Source organism: Malus sylvestris, chromosome 2 (genome assembly GCF_916048215.2).
Source record: "Malus sylvestris chromosome 2, drMalSylv7.2, whole genome shotgun sequence".
NCBI classification, from domain to species: domain Eukaryota; kingdom Viridiplantae; phylum Streptophyta; class Magnoliopsida; order Rosales; family Rosaceae; genus Malus; species Malus sylvestris.
This window is the reverse complement of record NC_062261.1, coordinates 18,775,392-18,801,244: the sequence shown is the minus strand read 5'-3', so window position 1 is coordinate 18,801,244 and position 25,853 is coordinate 18,775,392. Positions and strand designations below refer to the sequence as shown.

At 37.7% G+C, this 25,853-nt stretch overlaps 2 protein-coding genes across 2 annotated transcripts in view; one reads left to right on the top strand and one right to left on the bottom strand.

Moving 5' to 3' along the window:
* Positions 1-880: 880 nt before the first annotated feature.
* LOC126597777 (BEACH domain-containing protein C2) lies at positions 881-24,912 on the bottom strand. The gene is made up of 32 exons (XM_050264607.1): positions 24,710-24,912; positions 21,690-23,771; positions 20,162-20,955; positions 18,628-19,332; positions 15,932-16,066; positions 15,569-15,673; positions 15,095-15,208; positions 12,854-12,930; positions 12,448-12,529; positions 11,843-12,169; positions 10,823-11,388; positions 10,242-10,326; positions 9,845-10,039; positions 9,032-9,577; positions 8,807-8,950; positions 8,117-8,593; positions 7,790-7,932; positions 7,621-7,690; positions 7,385-7,468; positions 6,788-6,844; positions 6,595-6,663; positions 6,424-6,510; positions 6,226-6,342; positions 5,103-5,252; positions 4,885-4,969; positions 4,673-4,793; positions 4,389-4,485; positions 4,182-4,295; positions 3,596-3,965; positions 2,063-2,823; positions 1,504-1,626; positions 881-1,388 (listed from the first exon to the last, which is right to left on the bottom strand). Exons 2-32 carry the CDS (start codon positions 23,719-23,721, stop codon positions 1,311-1,313), a joined length of 8,910 nt encoding a protein of 2,969 aa, XP_050120564.1. The 5' UTR covers positions 23,722-23,771; positions 24,710-24,912; the 3' UTR covers positions 881-1,310.
* The window catches only part of LOC126598064 (uncharacterized), a 92,466-nt gene continuing 80,711 nt past the window's right edge, over positions 14,099-25,853 (top strand). Inside the window, exon 1 of the mRNA XM_050264666.1 lies at positions 14,099-14,105. The gene's annotated coding sequence lies outside the window, so the exon portion shown is untranslated. The remainder of the gene's footprint in view (positions 14,106-25,853) is intronic.

Here is a 25,853-nt window from a genome sequence, read left to right as displayed (position 1 = left end):
GATTCAATATTAGAATTGAGTTAATTAGTGGCGTTTATTTTTGTCAATGTTTTGAAACGCGCCCTGCTTTAGATAATACACGGTTAGTCAATGCTACGATTAATTTTAAGGTATTTAAAAAATAAAATAGAACACTAGACTTGCCTAAGCGGCCAACTAGTTGGAGGTGCACCAAGGTGCGTCTAGGTAGGTTGGGTTGTTATGTGACTATTTTGCTTTTTTATTTATTTAAGAAAATCACATAAAGTCGCAGCTGTCACTTAGAGATAAAATAGATCATTTGAGTTTTTTATTTTATTTTATTTATAAATTGTAAGAGATTTGTTGGATACTTGGATGGGCATGTTTTCAATATGTTCTACTACTTTGTACTTTATATATCACTCTAGTTTTCAATTTATGTTTTTGCATATTATTATGCATTTTTTTTAGTACGCCTCACCTAATTCCCCGGCGCTAGATCTTTACATATCGTCTGACTAGTGCCTAATGCCTTTTAAACCTTGATTTTTGTGTATCAAAAGAACAGGTAAAGTAGGTTGAAGAAAAATTACTTTTTATTGACCTAAGTTGAGGAATATTTTTTTTTGTATTGACCTATATCAGAAAATGAAATGTCCATCAACTTGTACTGAAATTGAAAATTATTTTTGTGGCCTAAACCAAATTTCCACAAAAAGTATGTAGAGTTATACTTTCATATTGAGGTGGTAGTGGAGAATAATTTTTTATTTTGAAGGGATTAGAAAGGGAATAAATATGAAGAAATATTCTTCCGTCTTTTTTTTTTGTGAATTTATTATTATTAAGGAGAAGAGAAAAGGGTTCAAAACTATTACAGTAAATTAAGAGACGAGTTTCAAAACCAGACGCATGAGTATAAACCAACACTACATCCACTAAAATATTAGATCACACGCAGAAAAATTCATGTTTCCATAGCTCTTGATGAAGAGTCCTCGTGCCCTATTCCAAAACGACTTCTATATTTTCTTTCACTAAAATATCAAAACAAATCAATGAACAAAAATGAACAGCCAGAGGCCTCCATCGACATGAGCCCGTCATCTCAACCTACATACTTACAACTCAATCGAGTCAAAAAAACAAAACCTGCAACAAACTCTAATAACCTGCAACTCTGGGGTTCTGATGGTTACCTAATACACATCTTACACTCAAAACACAGCTCGAAATTGCAGACGAATGAATTGGCTCGATTTACAAAACAGGGGCAACTAGCATGCCAATGCAGTTCATGCCTTCGTCGTAACTAGTGTTGGGTATCTTCTGTAGTCCTTTTCCTAAAACTATGATTTGATGAGGGGGCTCAGTCCACCGCCTTCCCAACCGAGCTTGAGCATGTGATCCACTACTTTCAAGCTCAACTGCAAGCAATAAGCACCAGATTTAACAATTTTATGAAAGTGAGTTTAATAAAAGTCCAAGGAGACTGGAAACTCTTATAAAAAACTACACGAGACAAACAAGTTTTTGACTTACAGCCGGATCAGTGAAAATTATCAACTGTTTATCGACAGTTGACACCAAAAGGTTGGTATTATCCGTGTTCAGCGCTAGAGATGTGATATCCTGTCCGAGTCCCAACTTTAATACATGAAAAACCTGCAGTGTAAAGGACCACGGGCTTGTGAGCTGAATAGGAACCAATTCACTTACGAAACCAAACATACATATAAAGAGAAAAAGCCACATCACAAATACAGACTACTCAATTTTTCCATTACAAAAAACAAGTACAATCCAACCCCGGGAAGACATCGGAGAAGTAAACAACTGAATTGGACAGGAATAAATGAAAAGAAAACCAGCGAAGACCCCTGTTTTGCAGAAAGTTTTATCACGTTGAAATGGTAAGATCCCCAATTGCTGAAACTCCTATGATCTTTGGTCATGTAAGCATATGAAACATTCCCAAATTCCAAGGGAATTGACAATTGAAACAAGTCAGTTTGTTTACACATAAGATATTAACAAGAAGACTACCAACCAAAAAGTCAAACGCAGAAGGCAAATGACTCTATTTTTGCATTTCTCATACCTTTAGTGTATGAAGATCCAGGAAACAAATTGAAGGCGACGGGACGTCCAATTCCTCAGCTTTATCTGAATTCTGATCCTCAAACTCTGTGTTCTTCAGTTTCAAATCCCAGCCGTTGTTTTCCAAAGACGTGTTTATTCCAATCAAAGCACTCCATCCATCAACAGAAATTTCCATACAACTGATGCTACCAGAGAAAGGTAGTTGAGCTCTGCCAATTGGAACCCCATTAAGAGTAAAGGTATTAAGAGTATTGAGCGTCTTATTCCAAGTCAATACGATTCCCTCAGATGATAGGCAGACAGCATGGGCCTCCCCACCAGGCAGCCTTCTAATCAACCGACCTCTTCTTGTCGAATGCAAGAGAACATCTGATGATTGTGAGCATGAAACAACAATCCCAAGATCTGAGCTCACACAACAACAAAGTATTTCCCTCTGGTGGCCGCGAAGAACGTGTATGGGACCTTCAATACGACGCCTCCTGCTTTTGTCTGCCAATATGTGTGATAAATTATTACCGTTGACTGTGCCCGGTGTACCTGTCCCACCAGAAGGCTCTGATATACTACTAGAGCGAGAAGTAGATGCCCTATGTATTCTCCAAAGTAATACAGTGGTGTCTCGGGATCCCGTCACAAGGTAGTTGCTATCAGGTGAGAGCCCAAGGTAAGTGACTGGAGCACAATGCCCAAAAGCTGTCTCTAAGGTTTTTGCTCCATCTGATGATATTAGCTTAATACTATTATCCACATGCCCACCTAGTCACAAGCCAAAAGCTATCGCTTAGATTCAAACTTATTTCAAACGGAGATGAAACTTAGTTACAAGTTATGATACAGTTAAGCAAAAGAAATCCACAAGCCCGGCTAGGCACGGGCACTAGTATCACATGCCATTTTTAGAATAAAAAAATGGGGCAAAGACTTGACACTAGTTTATTACTTTTAATCTTAAGAAAGGAAGAAGAAACTTTGTCTGTAAACTGACAACTCTATACAGTCTGCACATGTGAAAATAAGTTTCAATTCAAACGCACACACAAATCACAAATGGGAAGGGCAAAGTCTAGTTTTCCTTCATGTCCTTAGTGAGTTCCCCCATCTCTAAAAAAGACTCGTCGACTAAATTAATTTGTTTGAAAGAAAAAACAAAACGTTTTAGACAGACACACATGTATTGAATGGTAAACACTCATCCACGTGCAGTCACAATACAATTTAAAACAAAACATAACCGGAGGAATAATACATAGCAAATAAAAATGCCCAAAAGAAGAATAAATCCTGTCAAAACTTTCCTATTAGTTTCTATGAATGCATTAAAAACCCTAATTCATGATGAGCTTTCCTATTAATTTCTCTTTATTTTGTTGCTTCAGTCGTACTCTTTCATTGTTCCTCACATCTCTCACATATTTTCACTCTTTAAATTATGAAGAAGAAAAAACCTTTAAACCAAAACATAAACATTGTCAAATTTTACATGATAGAACAAAGCAGTGAAAACTAAGGCAAGAAAATGAACACATACCAGTGATTATTTCTTTATCACATGTTATGGCAACTATAGCTGAGCTTGTAATTCCAGATGCAGCAAATGCTAGCGCCTGCGGAAATTGCCATTCATCAGAACTAGATCCAGCTGGTCCTTTGAACATACGGATAAATGTTCCACCAGTTGAGCCTGCTGTAGCCTTTCCATGTTGAAAGAGGAAAGGCATACCCTGGCCATCTGGAGTGTTTGGCTGCCACTTATGTTCTGCAACATTTGCTGCTGGTGCATTTACATTAGCAATAATGATGGCATCTGAAGAAGCATGAATGGCGGCTGCAGGAAGATTGCAGCGCTCAGGAGCAGAAACAGCATATGGTTTGACTTCTTTTGGGTTCCGGAAGATGGTCTGACATTCAAAAATAAATCATAATGATCTTTCATCAAAAGAAAGAAAAAAAAATAAAAAATATATATATATACACACACATGATATTTTCATAAGAAATCAAATCCTCATTGGTTACCCAAAATGTAATATAATGTGAGATTGGATAATTTCCACAAATAAAATAAACAATCTGAAAGGTTCCGCTATGTTTCTTGTTTCCCGAAAGAATGGTACCTGTAAATGAAGAACATCTGCTAATGGCAACCTCTTCAAGTGAGGGATGGTAAGCAGCTGGGATGGTGTTTGCCCAAAGTATGCAATCTGGTCCTGTGTTGCACGCTGTTGTACCTGATTTTGGCACAGGGGGAAAAAAATTATTGAAAGAAATTATCAAACAATAATGGATAAAAACATACAGATGCTATAGGAAACCAGACTTACTGGGTCTAAGATCTTATCAATATCCACCGTCCCTTCATAGGTAATGTAAAAGAAAACATTATTTGCTATTATAGCTTCTTTGCCCCGCTGCTTATACCTGTATATTCAAATCTATTAATGAATATAACAGTTTCAAAAATGAAACACTCAAAGTTGATATATAAAGACACTCTAGAGCTGTGATCAACTTATAAAAGTAAAAAACCAAATGAAACAAAAAAGTGGTAGATACAAAATATATGTGTGAAACAAACAAAAAACAAAATAAGATTGAAAAAAACTACCCGAATATGAGATCAATCCATTCATGCAAATGCGCAGATACATGCTCACTTTCTAGAGCCTTCCGATGCTTATGGATGAAATCAATTGGGTTTTCAGCCCAAGGTGGAATTTTTACAGAATCTGACATGTAAAATGAAAAGCAAAACAATCAAACCAGTATAATTGACAACAATCTATCAATTTCACACACACAGTGTACTTTTGGACCTACCGAGTAGTCCACCTGTTTGTGTTATACCAAAATCGATTGAATTTTCATTGGTTAACATCTCCGGGAGGTAGAATAACTCAGGAACCTAAGATACAAAAATGAATGAACCAAATCAAAGTCTTATTGACTGCTACAAGCAATCACTCTGTAAATGAAATAAATAATCATTGCATCTAATTTGGTAAAATTAAACTTTTATGAAATTGGTGACACCATACCAATTCCTTCACATCGCTCATGTCCTCAGTGACTCCATTCCAAGTAGCTGCAATATCTGAAAACATTCGATCTGCATGATCGAATTTTCCGCCTTGCAGTTGAATTGAAAGAGTTGTAAAAGGTTCAACTCTAACAAGGTAATATAGAACCTGTAATAAAATAATTACCAGTATAAATAAAAACACCAGAAAACTAGAGAATAATTTTCAAAAATCTAATTTATCTAGCCAAAAGAGTATTGGATATTGGCTTCAATGTAAAAACAAAAAGTCATAATATAATAACGAAGTCAAAATTGCACTGAAGTCCTTTCCTGAGTAGAGTAGACAGTCATGTATGCCAGGTTAGAAAAAGTCAAATTAACAACTGCTTTTTCTCCGGGAATAAGAGAACTTTTTATCCACAAACAAGAAATTGAAAAGTACACCTCCAAATACAAGGAGTCTACCACAGCAACAAAATACTACAGCTAAACATCCCTAATCCTTACAATCTCTGTGCTATAAACATTTTGCGAAAGAGCCTACGAATCTATAAAATCGCTTCAAGAGTTACATTCCTAAATTCAACCGGTACAGAGGCCCAAGTAAGGTGTAAAACCTAAACTTTATCCTGCAGCTCTTCCACAAAATCCCCTCTATATACTAGCACCCATTCTATTGACTAGCCACAGCTTAAGTGGAGCCCTATAAAGGGAATTCGAGTATGTTAGCATTTAGAAGAGGTTCCTGACTTGATATTCATGATGCATAAGCACTGTTAACTGGGTTTCACAAAGGCCGACTTCTCTAGCATCTATCATGAAGACAAATCAGTTGCCCCTTTATCCCTTTTCGCTTTGATAGGAAGAAAGCAGTTACTTTTTGGCAAGTGCCACCAGCAACCAATAATGTTGTAGTGGCATAGTTGCATTTAAATTAGACAACCACCAGGAAGTGAAAATAAAAGAACAACCAATAGTTCAAACGAGGGCCGCGTATCAAGAGGATGTAGTAAACAAAATAATAAATATGCATAAAACACTTATCAGCATCTTTTAAAGAATCATCTGATAAGTCTGCCAACAACCACTATAAAGACGAAACATGACAAATATTGAAAGACAAAATGAAAAGAACCTACTGTTCCAGCACTGGAATAATGAGAACCATAATGGAACTTCGGTATGACTGGATCCTCAAAGCTGGAATACCTCTCATGAAACTTTTCCAGACGATCAGCATTTAATGCACCAACCGGCTGTGGGGATACATAAAAGGGTCATTAACATCAGGGTGTACAAATCTAAAACAAATGGATGCAGAATTCTAAAGATCCCACCTTTGAAAGATCTCGATAGGAAGAAGGGTCAGCAAGATCCAATCTCTTTGAACTGTAATCAGAAAGGATCCAAGGGAAAACAGGATACTGAAAGAAATAAAAAAGAAATGTGAAGGGCAGATAAACAGTATAAAACACACATATAATACAAAATTATCCAGAATATCCCACCTGCGTGATGTCATTATAACTACGCCCAGCCAGTGTATTGAGCTGCATTAGATATTCGAAATTGCTGATCTGCACAAAGGTTGTAATTCTACTAGTTATCGTTTATTTCAGAGAGTATATGTTATAAAAACAAGAAGCATAGGTAAAAAAACACATTGTTAATGATAAGTAGAATTTCAATCAGAAGTCATACCTCCCACCTCGCCCAACGCTCCATAAGTTGTGTTCTCTTTAGAAGTTGCTCGGGTCTCTATAATAAAATATCAACTCATATAAGTTCTAAATGAACACAAATTAAGATATGAACTCTTGTATTAAATACCATCCAGGATAGAAACGTCCACATCTACCAAGCATAAAACTTCAATTCCTATGCTCTAGGATGTATAGAAAAAATTAAGACAGAAAGTTGTTCAGGTCTCCACAGTAACTAATTTAATGTATGTTCTAAAGAGAAATAATACAGATGAATGCACAGTAGCTCTTTGAATTTGTTAGGCACACATCTCAATAATAAGTTTGATAACACATCACTTGATGTGAGATGGATAGGAGAATTCTATTCATGATTAACTGTAGGATGAGAAAGCATGATTAACTCTAGGATGAGAAAGCATGACCAACATATAACGATAATAGGTGACCAATCAAACTATTCGTGCAGGTGTACACATACATGCACACAACAATCAATGGATTCCTAAACAGTGGTATTCTGGTTACTGAGGCTACAAACACTAACGCAAACTGCTAGTAAATTCCAGTCTTATAGGAATAGCATGGTGAAAACCTGAGTTGCCAGATAAATGTTATTCAAATGAGGAGGTCGTGCTTGAACAATGGCTCGATATGCATTTCTTCGTCCATCAGTACTCTGAGGAAATAATAGTGGGACGCAAATTAAATCACCAACAAAAAGGGTTGGTCAACAGGAGATTCATTAGGGTTAAAAACAACCAAAATGCCTCCAATTATGATAGTAATAACAAAGATATAATCTTAATTGACATATTGTCATAGAGTTACCCCAAAATCAAAGAAGAAATTCGAACGATCAACCATAAACAGCTCCAGAGCACTTCGTCTAAGAAGATATCTGTAACAAAAAAAGAAGGAAGATATAAGATAGGAAATACTCATCATTTACGTTAATTTAAACTACACTGATACTCATGCAAATCAAGTTCGACATCACCTTCGGCTATATATTTGATGAAGGGAAGACATTGTCCAACTGCGATCCTTTTCTTGGTCTTTCATTTCGGTGCAATCTGATCCATCCACTGCACCATTGGCCTCACTGTTATCAACTATAAAATTTATTCTCCTACTTGTCACCTGAAAGAAGACACATAAGCCAAAACTAATTAGCAAATATCAATATACAAGATTAAGCTAAAGCACTGAAGAATAAAGTTTCAGTAACTAATTATGATACATTAGAACGAAAACAACAAAAATGTCATCATTTATTTCGATCCTTTGGAAAAACAATTGTCCAGCATCACACATTTAGACTTGCCTGGAAAGTTCCGCGTATGACCCTCAATGGTCGAACCATCGATGAAGGAAGCTCAAGAACAATTCTTTCATCAAGCTCACTTGGAACATATCCAGGCGCCACTGCTGATGAACTTTCTCCCAAGTCTGGTTCACAAGAAACTTGTGCATCGCCAAATTCCATAGTTGACTGCAGGCTTTGCTCGGCTGTTTCAGACAGATGTGGCTGATTCTCCCCACTTTGTTCTTCACTAGGGGTTCTGCCATCCAAATTATCAATTTCCCCCTGTTCATCATCTTCATTGACAGCTTCCACAGCTATTGCTTCTGCTGCCAGAATAGGAGCATTTGAGGAATGTATGCCATTTTCTCGTTCTTTCATCTTATTATGATCCTCGAAATTGGCAGCAGCACCAAAATGATCAGAACCTTTGTAATTCCTCCTTACACATCGTCTCATCCTAGTTGAACTTTCCATAAAATCTAGCTTCCAAAAAACCTACAAAACAGTTATAATATCTTCAGAAAATATAGTTTTAGATAAACCCCAAAAGATAGTGTAGGTTGCAAGAGCCATAAATACAAACAAAAAAATTCATAAAATATATAATCAGTCAGAAAACCACTGTTCCAAATGGAACACGAGAAACTAATCCGAATGTAACAAAATTTAAAAATCCAGTAAAACAAAAGCAGTTATTGCAAAACATACAGGTGCAGGCTTGCATAACTGATCTCCAGATGGCCCGAAAAGACACTTCATCTCAATCAAGCAATGTATGAGTTTGCGCCATGCACGAACTCCATTGCCCAAACGATGACGACTAATAAGATCAACTTGAGAGCGTCTGTCAACCTGGAGAGCAAGAAAAGAAAACAAATCAGATATCCTACCTCAATATGTAAAAGAATCTATGAGGACAAGAACAGGTGAAACCTCAGATCGTTGGATGTTTCTTGCTAAAGCAAAACTTGCAACAAGTACAGCAATAAACGTATACGATAAAGCATTAAAATCTTTTCCGTAGACAGATTTCGTATCAACTGGCTGCAAACATTCCATCCAGGCAACTCCCATTGCTTCAGAAACATTCCATCTCTTCACCCGCTCCATGTCACTAGCACTTCTCCGCTGTGCAGATGTGGCCATTGCTACAGCACTGAGACCCCTCCCAGAACCAATTTTGGCATTACGTTCAAGATCACGAGCTGCAGCCAAGGCAGCAGCTTTTGCAGCAGCTTTGTCCTTGGGTAGAGCTGGTAATTTGTTAGGCAGCTCCAAAGGTTTTTGAAAACTTGAAAATGTGTGAAGCTTAGTAGTTTTCCGCTCGAGCAATGAGGAGTCACGCCTAAGATGAGAAGTTGTTGTAGGAGCTGGAGTTTCTCCACCAGAGGCACCAGCAGCTATCATCGCCAGTGCCATTGCAGCAGGCGGTGATGCAAAAGCAGCAGCCCAAGCTGGAGATATCAGAGCGAGAGCAGCCTGAAAGAAATATGGTCAAAATGTATCAAATAGTGAAGCAATAGATTCAAGACAATGGACTCCACGAAAAAGCGAATAGCTTCAGTTCTGAAGAGACATCAAAAGGGTCATAATAAGCCAATGATGAGGTGCACAAATGAAAGTTGCAAGAAGAAAACCTAGAAAGTGCACCCCTCCCCCAACATTAAATTTCAACCACCAAATTCTAAGTGCCTGAAAAATTAATCAAGTCTACAGAGAACACAAATTGATATTAAATAGACAAACCTCTATTGGCAGGGCATCAGCAGCCAATGCACGATCTTCAACTGTAAGAGGGTTGAAACCATCAGCAGTTGCTAGTTCGTGAATGCCAGCCAAAAGTGGCCGCCACCTCCTCAAAACAGCAACAAATGGTGGTACAATGGCTTCAAGGTACTTTTTACGGAGAGGTTTTCTATCCCTGCCAACAGCATGATACAACTGCAAGAACGAGGAAACAAACAATAATTGGTAAACAAGACAACCATAAAACCAGCTTTCAAAGAGTATGTGGATGGAAAGCAATATCAAGACTATGATAGTATGAAAGTCGATTAAAGTTAAAATTTGATAAGAGCATAAGCTAATTGGTAACATGTATTACCAATTCACTATAACATCGCAAAACTGAAAGAAAACTAACCTCAGAATAAAGAACACAGGAAGCAACCAACACTCTCTGTCTCTTGGAATCAGAAATCGCCATGTTCAGAACAGGTGAAAGCACACTGCAAATTAGTAACAAGAATTAGCAGTAATGATTCAAGAGTCTCATATGTGTAACATGAGGAAACGAACAATAGGATGTAGCCATATATGTAATAGTGAATTAAACAGCCTCCTTAGAGTTTTCTTTTCACAACTCATATGATTCAGAGTTCCAAACATGAAGCTAGAATCCACAATATACAGGGTCCTTGCAGTTTCACAACGGGCCATTGGAGGATCAATTCATTCAGAGCAATGCTTAACTCTGACTGGTTACTACCCATTATCTCTGGAATCTTTTATTTTGAAGAATGCTTCTCCATTCAAAGTAGCATGTAATGAATGTAATCGTTATCCAAGAATAAATTTTCATAGTCAATTTTAAGGCCAGCAACCAGCAAATTGAGAAACCATGGATTCCACTCTTGATTCCTATCAAACTTAAAGGAAACAGGGAGGGGGTTTACAATCTAGTTCTAAACAATAAAGAATGAAAATAAGTTTTGGTTAAATCACCTCCACAACAATGCTGAGCGTGGTTGCCTCCCTTCTGATTTCACATCATCTATACTTACATTCCTCATAAGCAGATTGTCTTCACCATCATCTTCTTCCCTCATTGAAAGAAGAGCCATTCGGAGCATGCATAAGAATGGTTGGTCACTGTCCAATAACTGGTAGAGTGCTGCCATCCCTCCCATTCCAGTACCAGATCCACCTCCTATGCCAAGTCCTCCACCAAGTCCCGAATCATCTAATAATAATGCTTGGAGCATTGCCACAGACTTTTTTACCAAAGGAAGCTCAATCCAGTTTCCATTTGCATCCTTCTCCAGTGCAGACATCCAAGATTCCCGACCACTGCCACCACCACCAAAGGCTTCTGTATTTGATGGATGACCAACACCATACCACAATCTGCTCCTATACTTCCACCCCACAGCTAAATCCATAACACAGCTTCCATATGATACAAAAGCACAGGAAACAGATCCATAAGGCTCAGCTGCTGCTGCAGCAGTAAGACGTTCCATCACTGCTGCAGATATTTGACCATTCGCATCAGCCATCGACGCAAGAAGCTGATCAAAATCTTACAAGCGTAAGCCCCATGAATAAAGATTATTGAACGAGAAAAACAAAAGGACAAAAACGAGAAGAAATACAAAAGTCAATTTAAAATGGTAAATTAGCTAAGAAGATGGAATATAAAGTTTATAAACTTACGACTATAAGATATTAACTATGAATACGCAGCAGAAAGAAAAGAGGTGGAAAAAAAATTCACAATTAAACCAAAAGGTATAAGAGGAGCAGTTGCTAAGAGTATGATTATGAGAACCCAGTTAAAGGCACCAACATTTTGATGCGTTTTTTTTTTTTTTTTTTTTCATTTATTTATGAGGGTGGGCGAGAAAATAAACACTATAAATGGAGAACTAAATGGAAAATATAATGTATGGAGAAATATTATATACGAGTAAGAGTAAGAGTGAACATTTGCTCATGTGTTTTGTGCAAATGCTGTCAACGTACATCAAGAGGAAGTCCAGAATCATTAGATAATGACTTGCGTTCACCCGAAGCTCCAATGGAATCTTCCACAACTGTACTCAGCGAATTTGAGTGGTTATTCATTGGAGAGACAAGGGAAAGGGGAGATGGAGAACTATCTGGTGCACGTGAAGCACAGGATAGTTTGCTCTGCAACCGTAAATGATCCTCGACAAGCATTAGTATCACAATTGCATTCTCTACCAAAGCAACAGAAAGCTGAGCAGCATTCTCTGCTTCTGCCTTAGCATCGCTTGGTGATAAACCCTCCGCTGCCACATTAGCAGATGCTGCAGCAATAACTTGAGTCTGTGGTAAAAAGAAAAGCTCAATATAGATATTATTGGTTTTATTTTTTCAACTGGTTAACTTTTAGAATAAAACGTAGCATATAGTTCTTTTCTTACTAGTAAAGCATAAACTAAAACTGCAAAATGGGATACAACCCTAGTACATGGGAAGTAAACAAGGATAACAGAGAGAGAGAGAGAGTGAGTGCGAGGTTCCAATGAATTTCATTAAAAAAAAATTGGAAATTGGAGGCCAAAGAGGATGCAAAAGGTAAAAGAATAATATACGAAGGATACCTGAAGCTGGAGCTCTCTAGCTGCAAAGTCCAACAAACCACTTAAAAGCCTCCTTTTAAATATGGGCAACGATTCTTCACGTCTTTCAAAAATAAAAATAACAACCAGTTTAGGCAATCAATAAACCATTAGGATTCCAACGAGAGCAAAAACCACTAAATGTTATTATTCTTTGTTTTCAATTCAGACGCAAGTTTTCTTTTTCATGAAAAAAAAAAAGATTTTTTTTTTTTTTTTGAAGGGCTGAATAAGCATGTTGTCCTGTGTAAACAGAAAAGCATGCTGTCACATTTGGAGCCAAAGTACAAATGTTCAACAGCAACTGAAAGACTTTTTCATGAAACTTGACAAATCATTTATATTACAGGAAAACTTCACATTGGTTTAGCCAGAGATAACATAATACCTAACTCGTTGGTCTCCAGTGCTCGAGCCACCCACAATGGAAAGCCACTCTGCACAATGAATTGTAGCTTCAATATCCTGTAGAGGGGAAGTGATAACAACATGAATGGGACTGATCAATTAGAAAATAACTGATTCTAAACCTCACCACACTTAACCTACATTGCTAAAAGCACAGTAAGGATATGGAGAATGAACAGAATTCCTAAAAAAGGCTAAATAACAACATTTCCAATATGGCAAGGCATCAATACAGCCAAATCAATCCCATTTGTCAATCACAAACTTGGGTCGCGTTCGACAAATAATTTGGTGAGTTCAATTTTTTAAGTAAGGATTCTAGTTAGAATGGGGAGAAGTGCAACAGCAAGCAATAAAGACCTAAGACCGGGGATTAATGGACCACTGAACTAGAGTGAGCTGCTGAAGAGCAAAGCATGGAGAGGCTGAAAAATGAAAATATGAACTTAAAAGGGTGATAGTAGACCAAACATTTTAAACAAGGTTAAGCAGAAAAGATAGACCCGAAGTTATCCAGGAAAATAGACATGTAGTCCTCTTTAGTTGAGTTTATTTGAGTAAATTTCCATTTCAGGTATCTAACTTCATCTATTACTTCCTTTTTGCAGTATTACTTTTTTGGCCCAAGTCACAGTCAATTACTTTCACACATGAAGAAAAGTATGTTGATTAACCAGATCATCAGTGTGCTTGAAAATCTAGCATTTCGAAAGATCAGCTTCTCTTTGCTCGAAATCACAGAATCTCTATCGTACAAATCAGGAATTCATTTCAATATACACGGTTGAGAATCCCACTCCCAGTAAACATTACGTCAAATGCTGACAATGATAAGACATGTAGTAGAAACTAGGGGTGGGTTCGGTACGGTTACCGTACCAAAACCCTTGTACTAATTACCGTACCAAACTTTCGGTTTAGTAAAATCTATTACCATTACCGTACCAAACTTTCGGTATACCGAAGTTCGGTATTGCCAAAAGTTCGGTTGGCATGGTATGGCAATGGTAATTGCCATTTTGTTTTGGGACAAAATCTGTTTTTGTTTTTTTAACCCAATTCAAGGGCAAAAAAATTTTTTTTGTACCTTTATCTCATACATTGTAGATTAAATTAATCTATTATTCATTATTCACAATTCACACACATAATAATTCAAATGATGCATCAAGATTCAATATGAAAATTAAGCTTACAATCCAAATAGAAGTTACGAACCAAAACAAATAGAAGTTAACAATCCAAATAGAAATTAAAGTTTCAAACCAAATGAAAATTGGAAGTAAACTTCAAAAAGGAGAATTCATTGATCAGTTATTCAAGCTTGAGATGTCAAAACTTTTGGAAGAGGCATTGAACTTGTAGAAGATTGAGTTTGTGTCAAGCATACATTACAAACAAAGAAAACATATTAATTAGTAGCAAGAAAAATTAAAGTTGAAAACCATTTAATAACAAATTTACTAAAAAAATTAAAGCATATCTTTCTTGTTTTTTCTTCTTTCATTTCCTTGTAAAATTGAAGCATATATTTCGTTGGTTTCTTGTAGAAGTTTACTTCATCTGCCCTAAGTCAACCACTAGTACGCACTAGTGCCTCCATTATTTTAGGAGTCAAGGATACCCTAAAAGGGTCCACAACCTTTCTCCCTAGGCTAAATGCATTTTCACTAGCAACAGTAGAAGTGGGGGTTACAAAGATATTTTGGCTATTTTGTGAAAGAATTAGGAACTCTTTTGTGTTTGATTTCCACAATTTTAAGATATCAAAGTCACCAACAACAATACTAATATAAGTAGGGTTTTATTTTCAAATTATTGGAATATTATAAATATGTGTTATATAATTATCTATTATATAATTTATAAATTATAAATTATATTGTATTTTTGGTATGGTACGGTAATACCGTGGTAATGGTATCCATTACCAATACCGTACCATGAAATTTCGGTACGGTACAATACCGTACCATTACCGATTGGTACAAAAAATTTGGCACAAAATCGGTATGGCACGGTTGGCAATTCGGTTGGTACGGCAATTTGGCAAAAAAATCCACCCCTAGTAGAAACTATATGAAACAGAGGACTGATATGAGCGGGCAAAAATCTAAAATTTATATGCAGGACCTAAAAATCACCTACACAGAAGCCAATAACATACAAGGTCAACCAAGTAAAATGATGAGAATAATATATATACACACATGAACCTAACCTTCCAGCCATCCTTCTGGCGCATTGAATGCTCTAACATGATACTCAGGAAATTGTGTATAAGGTCCTCTATATCTCCTGAGCTGGCAGAATCAGAATGTTTGCTTGCACCCATCTGTAAAATCAGGTAATACAATAGCGGTAACATGGAGTTAGGTTATCTTCAAAGTTTCAATCGATTAAAATAGGTAAGATCACATTTCACTGAAACTTAAAACTTTCTAACCTGAACTAAATGTCATATTACAAAGATTTAATTAGAGTCGGAAGGTAGTTTGGGGCTGGCTTACAAAGTGAGGGATAGTGCTCCCCCTTCCTATATTATATTCCACCATGGCTTGAGCCAAAACCCCGCTTTAACAAAAGAAGAGATGAACCACTGACCGAAAAGGCTTGTGGTATATATCACACTATAATTGCAATGCCTGATGTAAATGATAAGTGATTATATTAAGATAATGGTAGAAGATGTTACCTCATAGTTAGAGATAAGAATCTCAAGAATCCATTCAGGCCATTCCTCCATTTGTGTCAGACTACTTCTATTTTCTGAATGACTGCAAGCCAAAAACAGAAGATCCTGAAATCATATAGAAAGAAGAATCTCAGAATATGAAAGAATATCGACGAGGATTCAACAAAGAAACCCATGGAAGCAAGAAATACAGCGTGTAAACAATTCTAGCCTCCTACTACATTAAATCTAAGAGCCTAAAAATTCTTATTTATGAAAATTGCATAAAGTTTTGTTCATTCCAATTACCACATATATTTTTTATTCAACAAATTCACATATAGTAGATAGACAGAGCATCGTGGGAAAGTTAAAAAGTGATACCTGTAGCGCTCGGCTTTGCAAAGCCTTGGATGCATATGGAAGTGAACGCAGGAGAACCAAAAGAAGTTGCATATGTTCAAATTGATGACCAGAATCGTAGAAGTTCATTCCGTCATCACTTGAAGAGGCATTGATCTAAAGAGAAAAAGAGAACAACTTTACATAAATGTATGGCTTTTTCAATGAGCAAAAAATTATAAAATGAAACCAATCTTCCCCCTTGGAATTTACTTTTAAGAGGATTTCCACACCAAAAATAAAAAGAATGCGCTTCTAGTTTAAAAGGAACACGAAAAGTGTACTCAATAATACAATGAGCTGAATGACATTGTGACCTTATAAAACCTCAAGTCTTGGACACAACGTCGTTGATCGGGTTTAACAACAAAAGTATAGAAAAATTATCACAAAGATTCAGTTGAACTATGTAATGTATCAACTCATCACGCAAAAATAAAGAGAAATTACAAATTAGAGGGAAGTTTAACCATGACAATGACAACAGACTAAAGCATAAGTATACCATAACATGATCATAAGACCAAAATGTCAATCAATACCACACAAGACTAAAGTTCCAATGATGCAAGAATAAAAGTAATTATCTGAAGTGAAGCTGCACCATAGTGTTGTGAATATCATGTTTAAGAATGGGAAAAACAGAACAAAATCGGAAATCAAAAACAAAATAACCAAGATAAATAACACCAAGAATTAACGTGGTTCGGCTATATGTGCCTACGTCCACGGAGCAGCAACAAGAATCTTTCACTATATCAATAATGAGTATAACGAACAATCTTGCCAATCCTCTAGGATTAAGACTTGACAAAAAACCTGAAAGAACAAGAACAAGAAATACACTCTTTATCTCTTTTCTTTTCTCTCGCACACACTTCGCTCTTACAGTGTTCTCTCACTCTGACTCCTTAGTGGTATACAATTTATTGTTTTGTTCCAAATCAAAACTAGTGCAATAGCCCCTTTATATACACATAATAAAGGTCTTCTTCACTAAGGATTTTTAATCTTAATTGGAATCTAGTTATGAATTCTTTTCCAATTGAGAAACCAACACTAATTGGGAAAACAACTTCAATTGGGTAAACAATTTAAATTGGGTAAACAACTTAAATTGGTTAACCTTCAATTGGGAAACAACTCCAATTGAGTAAACAATTTAATCATCTAAGACTAATTCCTAAGAGACTAACTCTCATCTTCATTGGCAAAAGCAATTATAGACTTCTTTGCCAGTAATCATCGCTTATCTGCATTAAAGAAGCTCTACATCGTAAGTCACAACTCACAATACCTACAGTATTGTTCCCATCCTTTTGTTCCTTTTTCCATTTACGACAATGCTTCTTCATGTGACCCTTTTTCCCACAATAGTGGCAGTCACCACTGAATCTCGTCTCACCAGAATTTCTGCCTCTTTTCTATGTGACAAAGAGGTGCCTAGCATCTGCACCTGAAGCTTTTCTCCTTGTTTCTTCACTGAACATGCTAACATGTCCCCCATTCTTGCGTTTCTCCTTGCTCTTAACACCTTCAATAGGCTCATGGAGATCTTTACATAAAGCATGTCCCCCATTCTTGCTTTCCAAGTAACCATGTTGGAGCGGGTGAGTTTCATCATGGTGCTACCTCCATTCTAAACGGATATCAGCCAAACCCAGCTCTAATACCACTTGTGAATATCGCGTTTAAGAATGGAAAAACATAACAAACTTGGAAATCGAAAACAAAACAATCAAGATAATAACACCAAGAATTTACATGGTTCGGCTATATAACCCTACGTCCATAGGGCAGCAACAACAATCTTTCACTATATCAATAATGAGTACAACGAATAATCTTGCCAAGCTTCTAGGATTAAGACTTGACGAAAAACCTCAAAGAACAAGAACAAGAAATACACTCTTTATCTCTTTTCTTTTCTCTCGCATACACTTTGCCCTTACAGTATTCTCTCACTCTCATGCCTTGAGTGGTATACCTGTTTTGCTCCAAATCAAACCTAGTGCAATAACCCCATTATATAGACATAATAAAGGTCTTCTTCAATAAGCATTAGTAATCCTAATTGGAATCTAATTGTGAATCCTTCTCCAAATAAGAAACCAACTCCAATTGGGAAAACAAGTTCAATGGGGTAAACAATTTAAATTGGGTAAATAACTTAAATCGGGTAAACAACTTGAATTGGGAAAACAACACCAATTGGGTAAACAATTTAATCCTAAGACTACAATTCCTAATAGACTTTGGAGAACTCATCATGGGCTGGAAAAACCAACACAGAGAACAGGTGCAGCAGAAATGCAAACTACAATGTTTGACTTGTTCATAAGCCCTGATTTTTCAGCTTAAACTATATGCCCAAGAAACACCTATGAAGAGGTAAACAGAGCATGAACCATATAATTGGAAAGGGACTTCGTACAATCCTTAGCCACAAAACAAAAATAACAGACTTTTAAAAGAAAGAAAGAACTAGGATATATATATATATATATATCCGTATATCATTAATAATGAACTCAATTATTACTACTCCCATTTCTGGCCAAAAGTTTTAGCCAAGAAATCATATGAAAGGCATGTAGAGATTATTTTAAGTCACAAAATTGTTCTTAGTAAACAAACCCATGGCAACATATGAGCACTGAAATAAAAGAATGTCTTACCGACGCCCCCAACAATGTTGTATATACATTGCTGGTCAAAAGCCTGTTTGGCGCTGCTTGGAAAGCCTTCTGTAAAGCAAAAAGTAACAAAGACACTTTATCTTCAAACATGGTACCACCTCCATCATTCAGTGCACTACCTAGAAGAGTGTTTGCCATATCCGACGATGCTCGTGAACCAAATTTCAAATACCCTGATGCAACTAAAGCACCTAAGAGCCCAATGATGCCCACAAGCACCCCATCACTTTTGTCGATATTGTAAACATTATTCCTTGCATTGTCAGCACTGATGGATAGAGCTATACCACCCAGATTCTTTGTAAAAGTACTTTCTGCAGCAGAAGTCGTTCTTCCAATTTTCAAATCAGGGGAAACTGCAAGAGGACTGCTACCTCTGTTAGGGGTAGATTCACCAATTTTCTCATGCAAATTGAGGTCATTTCCCTCTGATGATTCATCATCCTGAACTTGTTCATAAGCATCAGTGTTACTAACTGGCTCGGGTCCCTGTACAAACAAAATCTCGTCATCCTTGGTCATGGATTCTGGAATAGTATAGTCACCAGCTTTGGCTTCTCGTTGCAGCAAAACTAGAAGAGTCTCTATACCACCAGAATCTATGAACGCCTCTGCAAACGTTTGTGCTCTTGATTTATTTGGCTGTACCACTAACCTGTAAATCAGATGCAATACCCTTGCAACCTGGAAGACAAACGCCTTTTAGAGTCATATATCAACATGAACTATCAAGCATAATATATCCAAACACCTTTTCTTCCTTGATTATTCTAATTTTAAAGTGAGAAGCCGGGATCAAAGAGAATTCAAATTCATGCAGAAATATTTCCTTAAACAGAGTTGCAGGATGCTTTAAGCTACTCGAAAATAATCAATAACAGAGAAACTTGTTAGTAACGTACTAATGTGGTATACAATTTAGGAAAAGCTGAATGAGGTAAATGAAAGGATTTGGTTATCTACTACACATTTTGGTTGAGCGAGCTTTCTCGTCATATTTTTAAAAGGCTGTCTTCAAGTCTCATAAACCTGTAAGAATAATATAGTGTTCATCAAGCCAATACCACCCCCCACCGCCTCCTTTCCCCTCTCTCCTCTCCAAAAAAAAATAATAATGCCAATTTTGGTTAAGGTGTGGACCCTATTGTGCACATCCAATGGCACAAGAAAATGGCCAGGTGTTTGGACAATTTGGACCATGAGCACTATTTCCTCCATATGGACGACTTGAGGTGCCCGGCAAAACTATAGAGGATAAAAGAATGGAGCAAATATGTCTCACAAGAGCTTCATTAGGTCATACTAGAGTAGCAAATCATCAGAGTAAGCAAGTATTGTATGCCATACTACAATATATCCTGCATATGATGATCCAACATTACAATTTCCAAGTAAAAATGCAATTAATTTGGGAGGTGGGAGGGGGTTGTAGGAGAAGTAAACCATTCGGAGCAAGTAGCAACACCATAAATACATTCGACCTATAAATCAACCTTTAGCAGAGTAATTATACCTGATTAGGCTGTGGGCAGTCAACCATGAACCCCAGTAAACAACGAACGTCCTCTGAAGCCAATGAAGGGGGTGCTGCTCCTACTAGGAGTTCAATAATGACCAAGAGTTCATCAACCAAAGCATTCACTTCACCCACAGGACGTCTGGTCTCATTATGTGAAAGAGAAAAGGTATTCACTGAATCCTTTTCACGAATTGTCCAGTAACATCTTCTGCAACTGTCTAGAAGCATCTGAATGGCATTAGCATCTCGCATTACTGATGACTCTGTGAAAACCATGTCTGCAAGTGATGAAAGAAGCTTCTTTTGTAGCCCATAGTTGCATAAGCTCCAAATTTTTAGGTCCAAAAGCAATGTACTGAAAAGCTGCACCTTAAGTGCATAATTCTTCTCCTGGGATTGACACAAGGATAATATGGCAGCAACAAGTTCCTCATTTCCCACACCATTTTCCTCTCCAGCATGAAGTGAAGACAAAGTTTGTAATAGATAGTTTAAGATTCTTGATAGAACCTCTGGCCCTCTGGTACGACAGAACTCTTCATTGTTACTAGGGTGTTGGATAGCCAAGCAAATAGTTCGGAATATTGGAGCAGCGAGAGCTGTGGTAGCCAAAGACAAATGAGGATTTCCTTGTTGTGGCTCCAGGCTATCTTTATCCACATTACTAACTGTCAGTGGAAGTAAGGACATAGGACCCCCATAGGCAAAGGCCCACAAAGCTGCCATTGGTCGCATTCGAGTAGCAATATGTACCTGCCCAAGAACCTCAGCTGGTCGTCGAAGCATGCCTGAAAATAACAGTGATAGGTAACTAAATAAGAAAAAGACAAGTACACACCACCAGGGTACCCAAACCATGAAGCATGAGGTCGAGCACACTACCAAACGTACTAAGATAGAATAAATAGGAGGCGTCAATGCAATAATCATCAGCATATCGGGCCTTATATTAAAAATTCCTGGCCACACCCCCACTTTTGAAAAAAAGATGCTTAGAAAGACAGAAAAAGGGAGGGAAAGAGGAATTAAAATTAGAGTGAAAAATGTTTTCCTTTGAATGGAAGCAAGAAAGATAGAGAAAAAGAAAGAAAAGGGGGGAGAAGATTTTCCCATGGGCCAATCACATTTTAAAACTCTCCAGAAGTTGAGAGAAATTCGAGACGAGATTTAATTGTCTAATTATTGTCCTCAAGAGTAAAAAAGAAGGACCATAACTATATTGAACTTTTACGGAAAAATAGCAAATTTATCTTCTTCGCTTTCCTTTCCTTCCTCTTTTCTTCTCATTCAAATAAGGGAAAAAAAATTTCTTTAAATTTCTATTTTTCCAATTTCTCCCCATCCAAACAAAAGAAGAAAGTTAAAATTTATGTCATATTTTATTTCTCCCTGTTTTCTTTCCTTCATTCTGCATTCAAGCATAGTTTTTACTGTTACTGCAAAAGACCAACCCAACACTATTGTAGTTTTGGTCTGGTTATTATTCATTGTAAGATATTGATAAAAATATAAATAATTTGACCTGCTGCACCACTAGGGGAAGCATCTGGACAAAATCGCCCGCTCAGCAAACTGGGGTGATAGAGAAGGTGAATGCATCCTCCTATCTCTGCATCCAATAATGTACTTTCTTCTGTCATATTTTGCACATGCACATTTGTTGCTAGCCATGGCAGCCCTGCCCCATGACCAAAAGAAGGAAGCACATCTCCTCCCCTAGAAGCCAAACGTGACATCTTTTCTGGGCCAATTGGTTCCTTAAAAATATAAACAGGCCCCATCTCAGCAAACAAAGGGCATTGCCGGCGTCGACGTTGTAAACCAGCCATTGTAGGAGGAGGGTTTGTCCCAATGCAGCAAAACGCAAGCGGCTTAGAGATCCGAGGGAACTCAAAAGGTCGAGTTTCGTACAACGATCCATCAATATATAATCTTAATTCACTCTCTGCTTTACCAAGCATCCCCTGCTTGCAAGTATGCTCTAAACCAATAAAGTACCAGCACTGCGGCTTGAATGCATGCGTAAAGTGTAAAGAAGTCTTCTTACCCTTTCCACTCGCACTTTCAACCACCAAAAACTGTGCATGGAAATATGCCTCAAACCCCTGATTGTCAGCAGATAAGAAACTGAACAGTCGTGGCATGTGTGCCGTGCCTTCACCCGCAAGGGCACTGGCAGCAGCAGCAGCTGACATGGCAGACGATTTTCCCGACTTGGCAGCGGCAGCAGCAGCAATTGCTGCAGCAGCGGTTGCTGCATTTAATGTATCTGCAAATGATTCAATGTAAATCCACGTTGAAAACGCATACCCATTGGTAAAAGGCCAACGGCTCTCCCCCGGACCAAGCAAACCCGAACTTTCACCATCAAACTCAAAAGTACATGCTGGGCCTCTCGACTCCTTTCCACCCATTGCCTTCTCCAGTGCAATCATTAAACGGGTTGCCCATACAGTGGTAAGTGTTCTGGTAATGACTTGAAACCATTTGTGCAAATCAATAACACTGAGTGAATGTCCTGCTAAGTACTGAATGCAATAACATAAGGGAGTTCCATCCCATCTCATTTGCAGCGGAGAATCAACATCGTGAACAAATATCTTCTCTGCTGACCTCAAGAGAACTCCTAATAAACCAGCCATTGAACACATGGCTCTGTTTCTTGTACAAGCCCTTAAAATTGCAAGTAACCCCCTGACCATCCGTGTCCGAGGGGACATAATAACATCACTATCACCAACCCAAGGAAGCGAAGGAATAAGCTCACCTGAGACAATGGCAGCCCGAGAGTTCAGCATCACGCTAGGAGGATTGTTATCCTCATCTTCTTCAAAACTTTCAACGCCGCCCATTGTCGCAATAAGTGAATCAACCACCAAGTATGCAATGCCATCCATTTCCTCCCCACTTCCAAAACTCTCTACACCACTAACAATATTTTTCAGTTTATCCAAACTTTCAGGCTTCCCCATGATGGCAGAATCCACTAAATGCAATAACTCCGGAGATACATTTGGCATAGCAGGTTTTGGCCTTGGTTTTGGAGGTGAACCAGCAGGAGAATAACCTGCATCCCCATAAAAAGCAGAATCAAAACTAGAAGATGACATAGATGGCTTGTGACTAAATTTTCTGTCCTTCAATGGGCTCCAGGAAGACTGATCAGATCGCATTTCATCACCTACAGAAGAATTCAATTCTGCTGTAAATGACTGTGAGGCATCTTCAAACTGACCAGATGATAGTCTAGCAATATCTGAAACTGATGATTGATTAGAGTCCACGTGAACACCTTGAGATGCACCAATCTTATCCTGATCTTTCAAAGAAACCTGCTCAAAATGATCTTCATCCACTACTGTAGTGACAGAATCGACCACTTGCGAGGTTATGCTATTTTGTTTCACATCAGCTACATCACTATCAGCATTATTAATAGTTTCCTGATGTGATGGATCAATTTTTTCCTGTACACCATTCACCACCTCATGATTATCTGAATCCTTGCTGGAAATCGTTTCAACCTCCTTCTTCCTCTCCTCTTCTTCTTCCATTATAATATAGCTCTATGAATAATTCATATATAGCATATACACTGAGTTACCTACAAAATTACGAAAATAATCATATCATTTAGTCAACCTTGTAAAAACACAACCAATTCAAATAATCAACGAATCACCTATCTGACTAGGGGAAAATAAAGCTACTAACTGACAGTACTTTCAAGTTTCAAGGATAAAAGTAGTGGATATCATAATAAATTGAAAAAACTCCAACAGATAAAACCACTAAATACGTAAGATCCCTCTGTTAGCTTTTTAAAATTCTTGCAGACATAACCCTAAAGCAGCTCTCATCCCACACCACATAGTCGTCTCCAGTTGGAACTTTATTCTACATATCGAGTTGCAACTCTTCTAGCAGTCTATTGCTTATTGTGCCAAGTCGGGTTCATTTTAAGTAATCCCGATTTCACCATAGTCCATTAGATCAATAATTACTTAGCTTAATTAAAGTGACTTCTCCCATTTAATACAGCCCCCACGTGACTTCTTCCATTTAATACAGCCTCCACCATCTACTCCAATATCTATGTCCACATTTTCCTGCAGCCGGATATAGCGGTTCGCAAAGACAACCCTATTGAAGGTTCGAATCAAAGAAGAAAGCAAGCTAGCAAGATTTCATTTTTACGGATCTACCTAACCACCCAAAACATGAACATGCATATACAGAACATACGCAAATCCATACACAATTCATACACATTTACTGGATTCGAATTCGTAGTACCGAAGAATTGTAGATCGATCTCACCGCGCATTGGGGTTTTACAACAATGCCGCGGATCGATCATACTCTCCCCACACTACCAACTAATATACCAATGTATACAGCAACTATAAAGCTTCTCGTAGCTACAGAAAAAGCACGGATCAGAGTGAAATCGCCATTGATATTCAACCAAAACAGATTCATTGATTAAAATTTGAATTAAAATTGAAATTTAAAAAAAAAATCGTCAACCAAATTAAATACCTGGGGGAAAATAGGATCGGGGAAAACGGCGACGAATTTTGCAGCGATTTATTGAATCCAGAAAATGGGAAAGAAATGCGAAAACGGAAAAAATTACAGAGAAAAGGAGAGAGATGTTGCGGGAAGAGGGGGCTAATTGGGCGCGAGAGAAATGGTGGATTTCGGAGGTAAATGGTGTTTATGTGTGCGGTCTGGTTGCCCAGTCAAAAATAAAAATAAAATTCAACTCCTTTTTTAAGCAATGGCATGTTTTTTTATTTTTATTTTTCTATTTAATTTTCCGACAAGGAAAATATTTTTAAATTGCAAAAGATGAGGAATGGACATAAAAATTGGGGTTAATCTTAGTTTATTACCGTAAAGTTTAGGGGTTTTTAATATTTGGTACATGAAATTGTTTTCATCCCAAACTCATACCTCAAGTTTCAATTTTTGGACAATCTCATACATCCGTTAAGCTGATTGTTAAGTCAGCCGTTAACTGATGACGTGATGTCCATGTAGAGAATAACAAGGCGCCACATGTCGTTAAGGTCCACATGGAAATAAAAAATAAAAAAACTAAAAAAATTAATAAATTAAAAAAAAAAAGGTGGGGATAATTGCTTCCTCTCTCCACGTCCCTTTTTCTCTCTTTTGCGGATTTGGGTGCGATGGAGATGCAACTTTGGTGGTTCTGGAGGGTTGCAACGGGTAGTCAGGCATGCGTGAGCTTGCCACAATTGAGCAGCAACAGGTGTGGGTCATGGTGGAATCGGGGTTGATTGGGTGGTTCAGGCAGAAAATAAATGGTTGGTATCTGAGTTGGTGAGTCTGTCGTGCCTTTGGCTTTGCCCAGTTTCACCGTGGCACGGATGAAGGAATAAGAGATGAAAACCCAATGAGTGGGATTTGGCCGTGGAGTGAAGAGATGAGCGAGATTTCTCTGGCCTTCACCTTCGTCCCCAAATTTCTGCAATTTTTTTTAAGGGCAAGAATAGGGAAAACACTAGAAATTGGAATTGGAAAAAATTTAATGGGCAAACTCCAAGGACCACGCACTGCAAGGTGCAAAGTTGGGCTCGGGCATCCTCTCTGGTCTACGTGATCTTCCTTAGCGAGGTCAGGGTCTTCTCGATTTCGAACACGTTGCAAGGAGACCAAG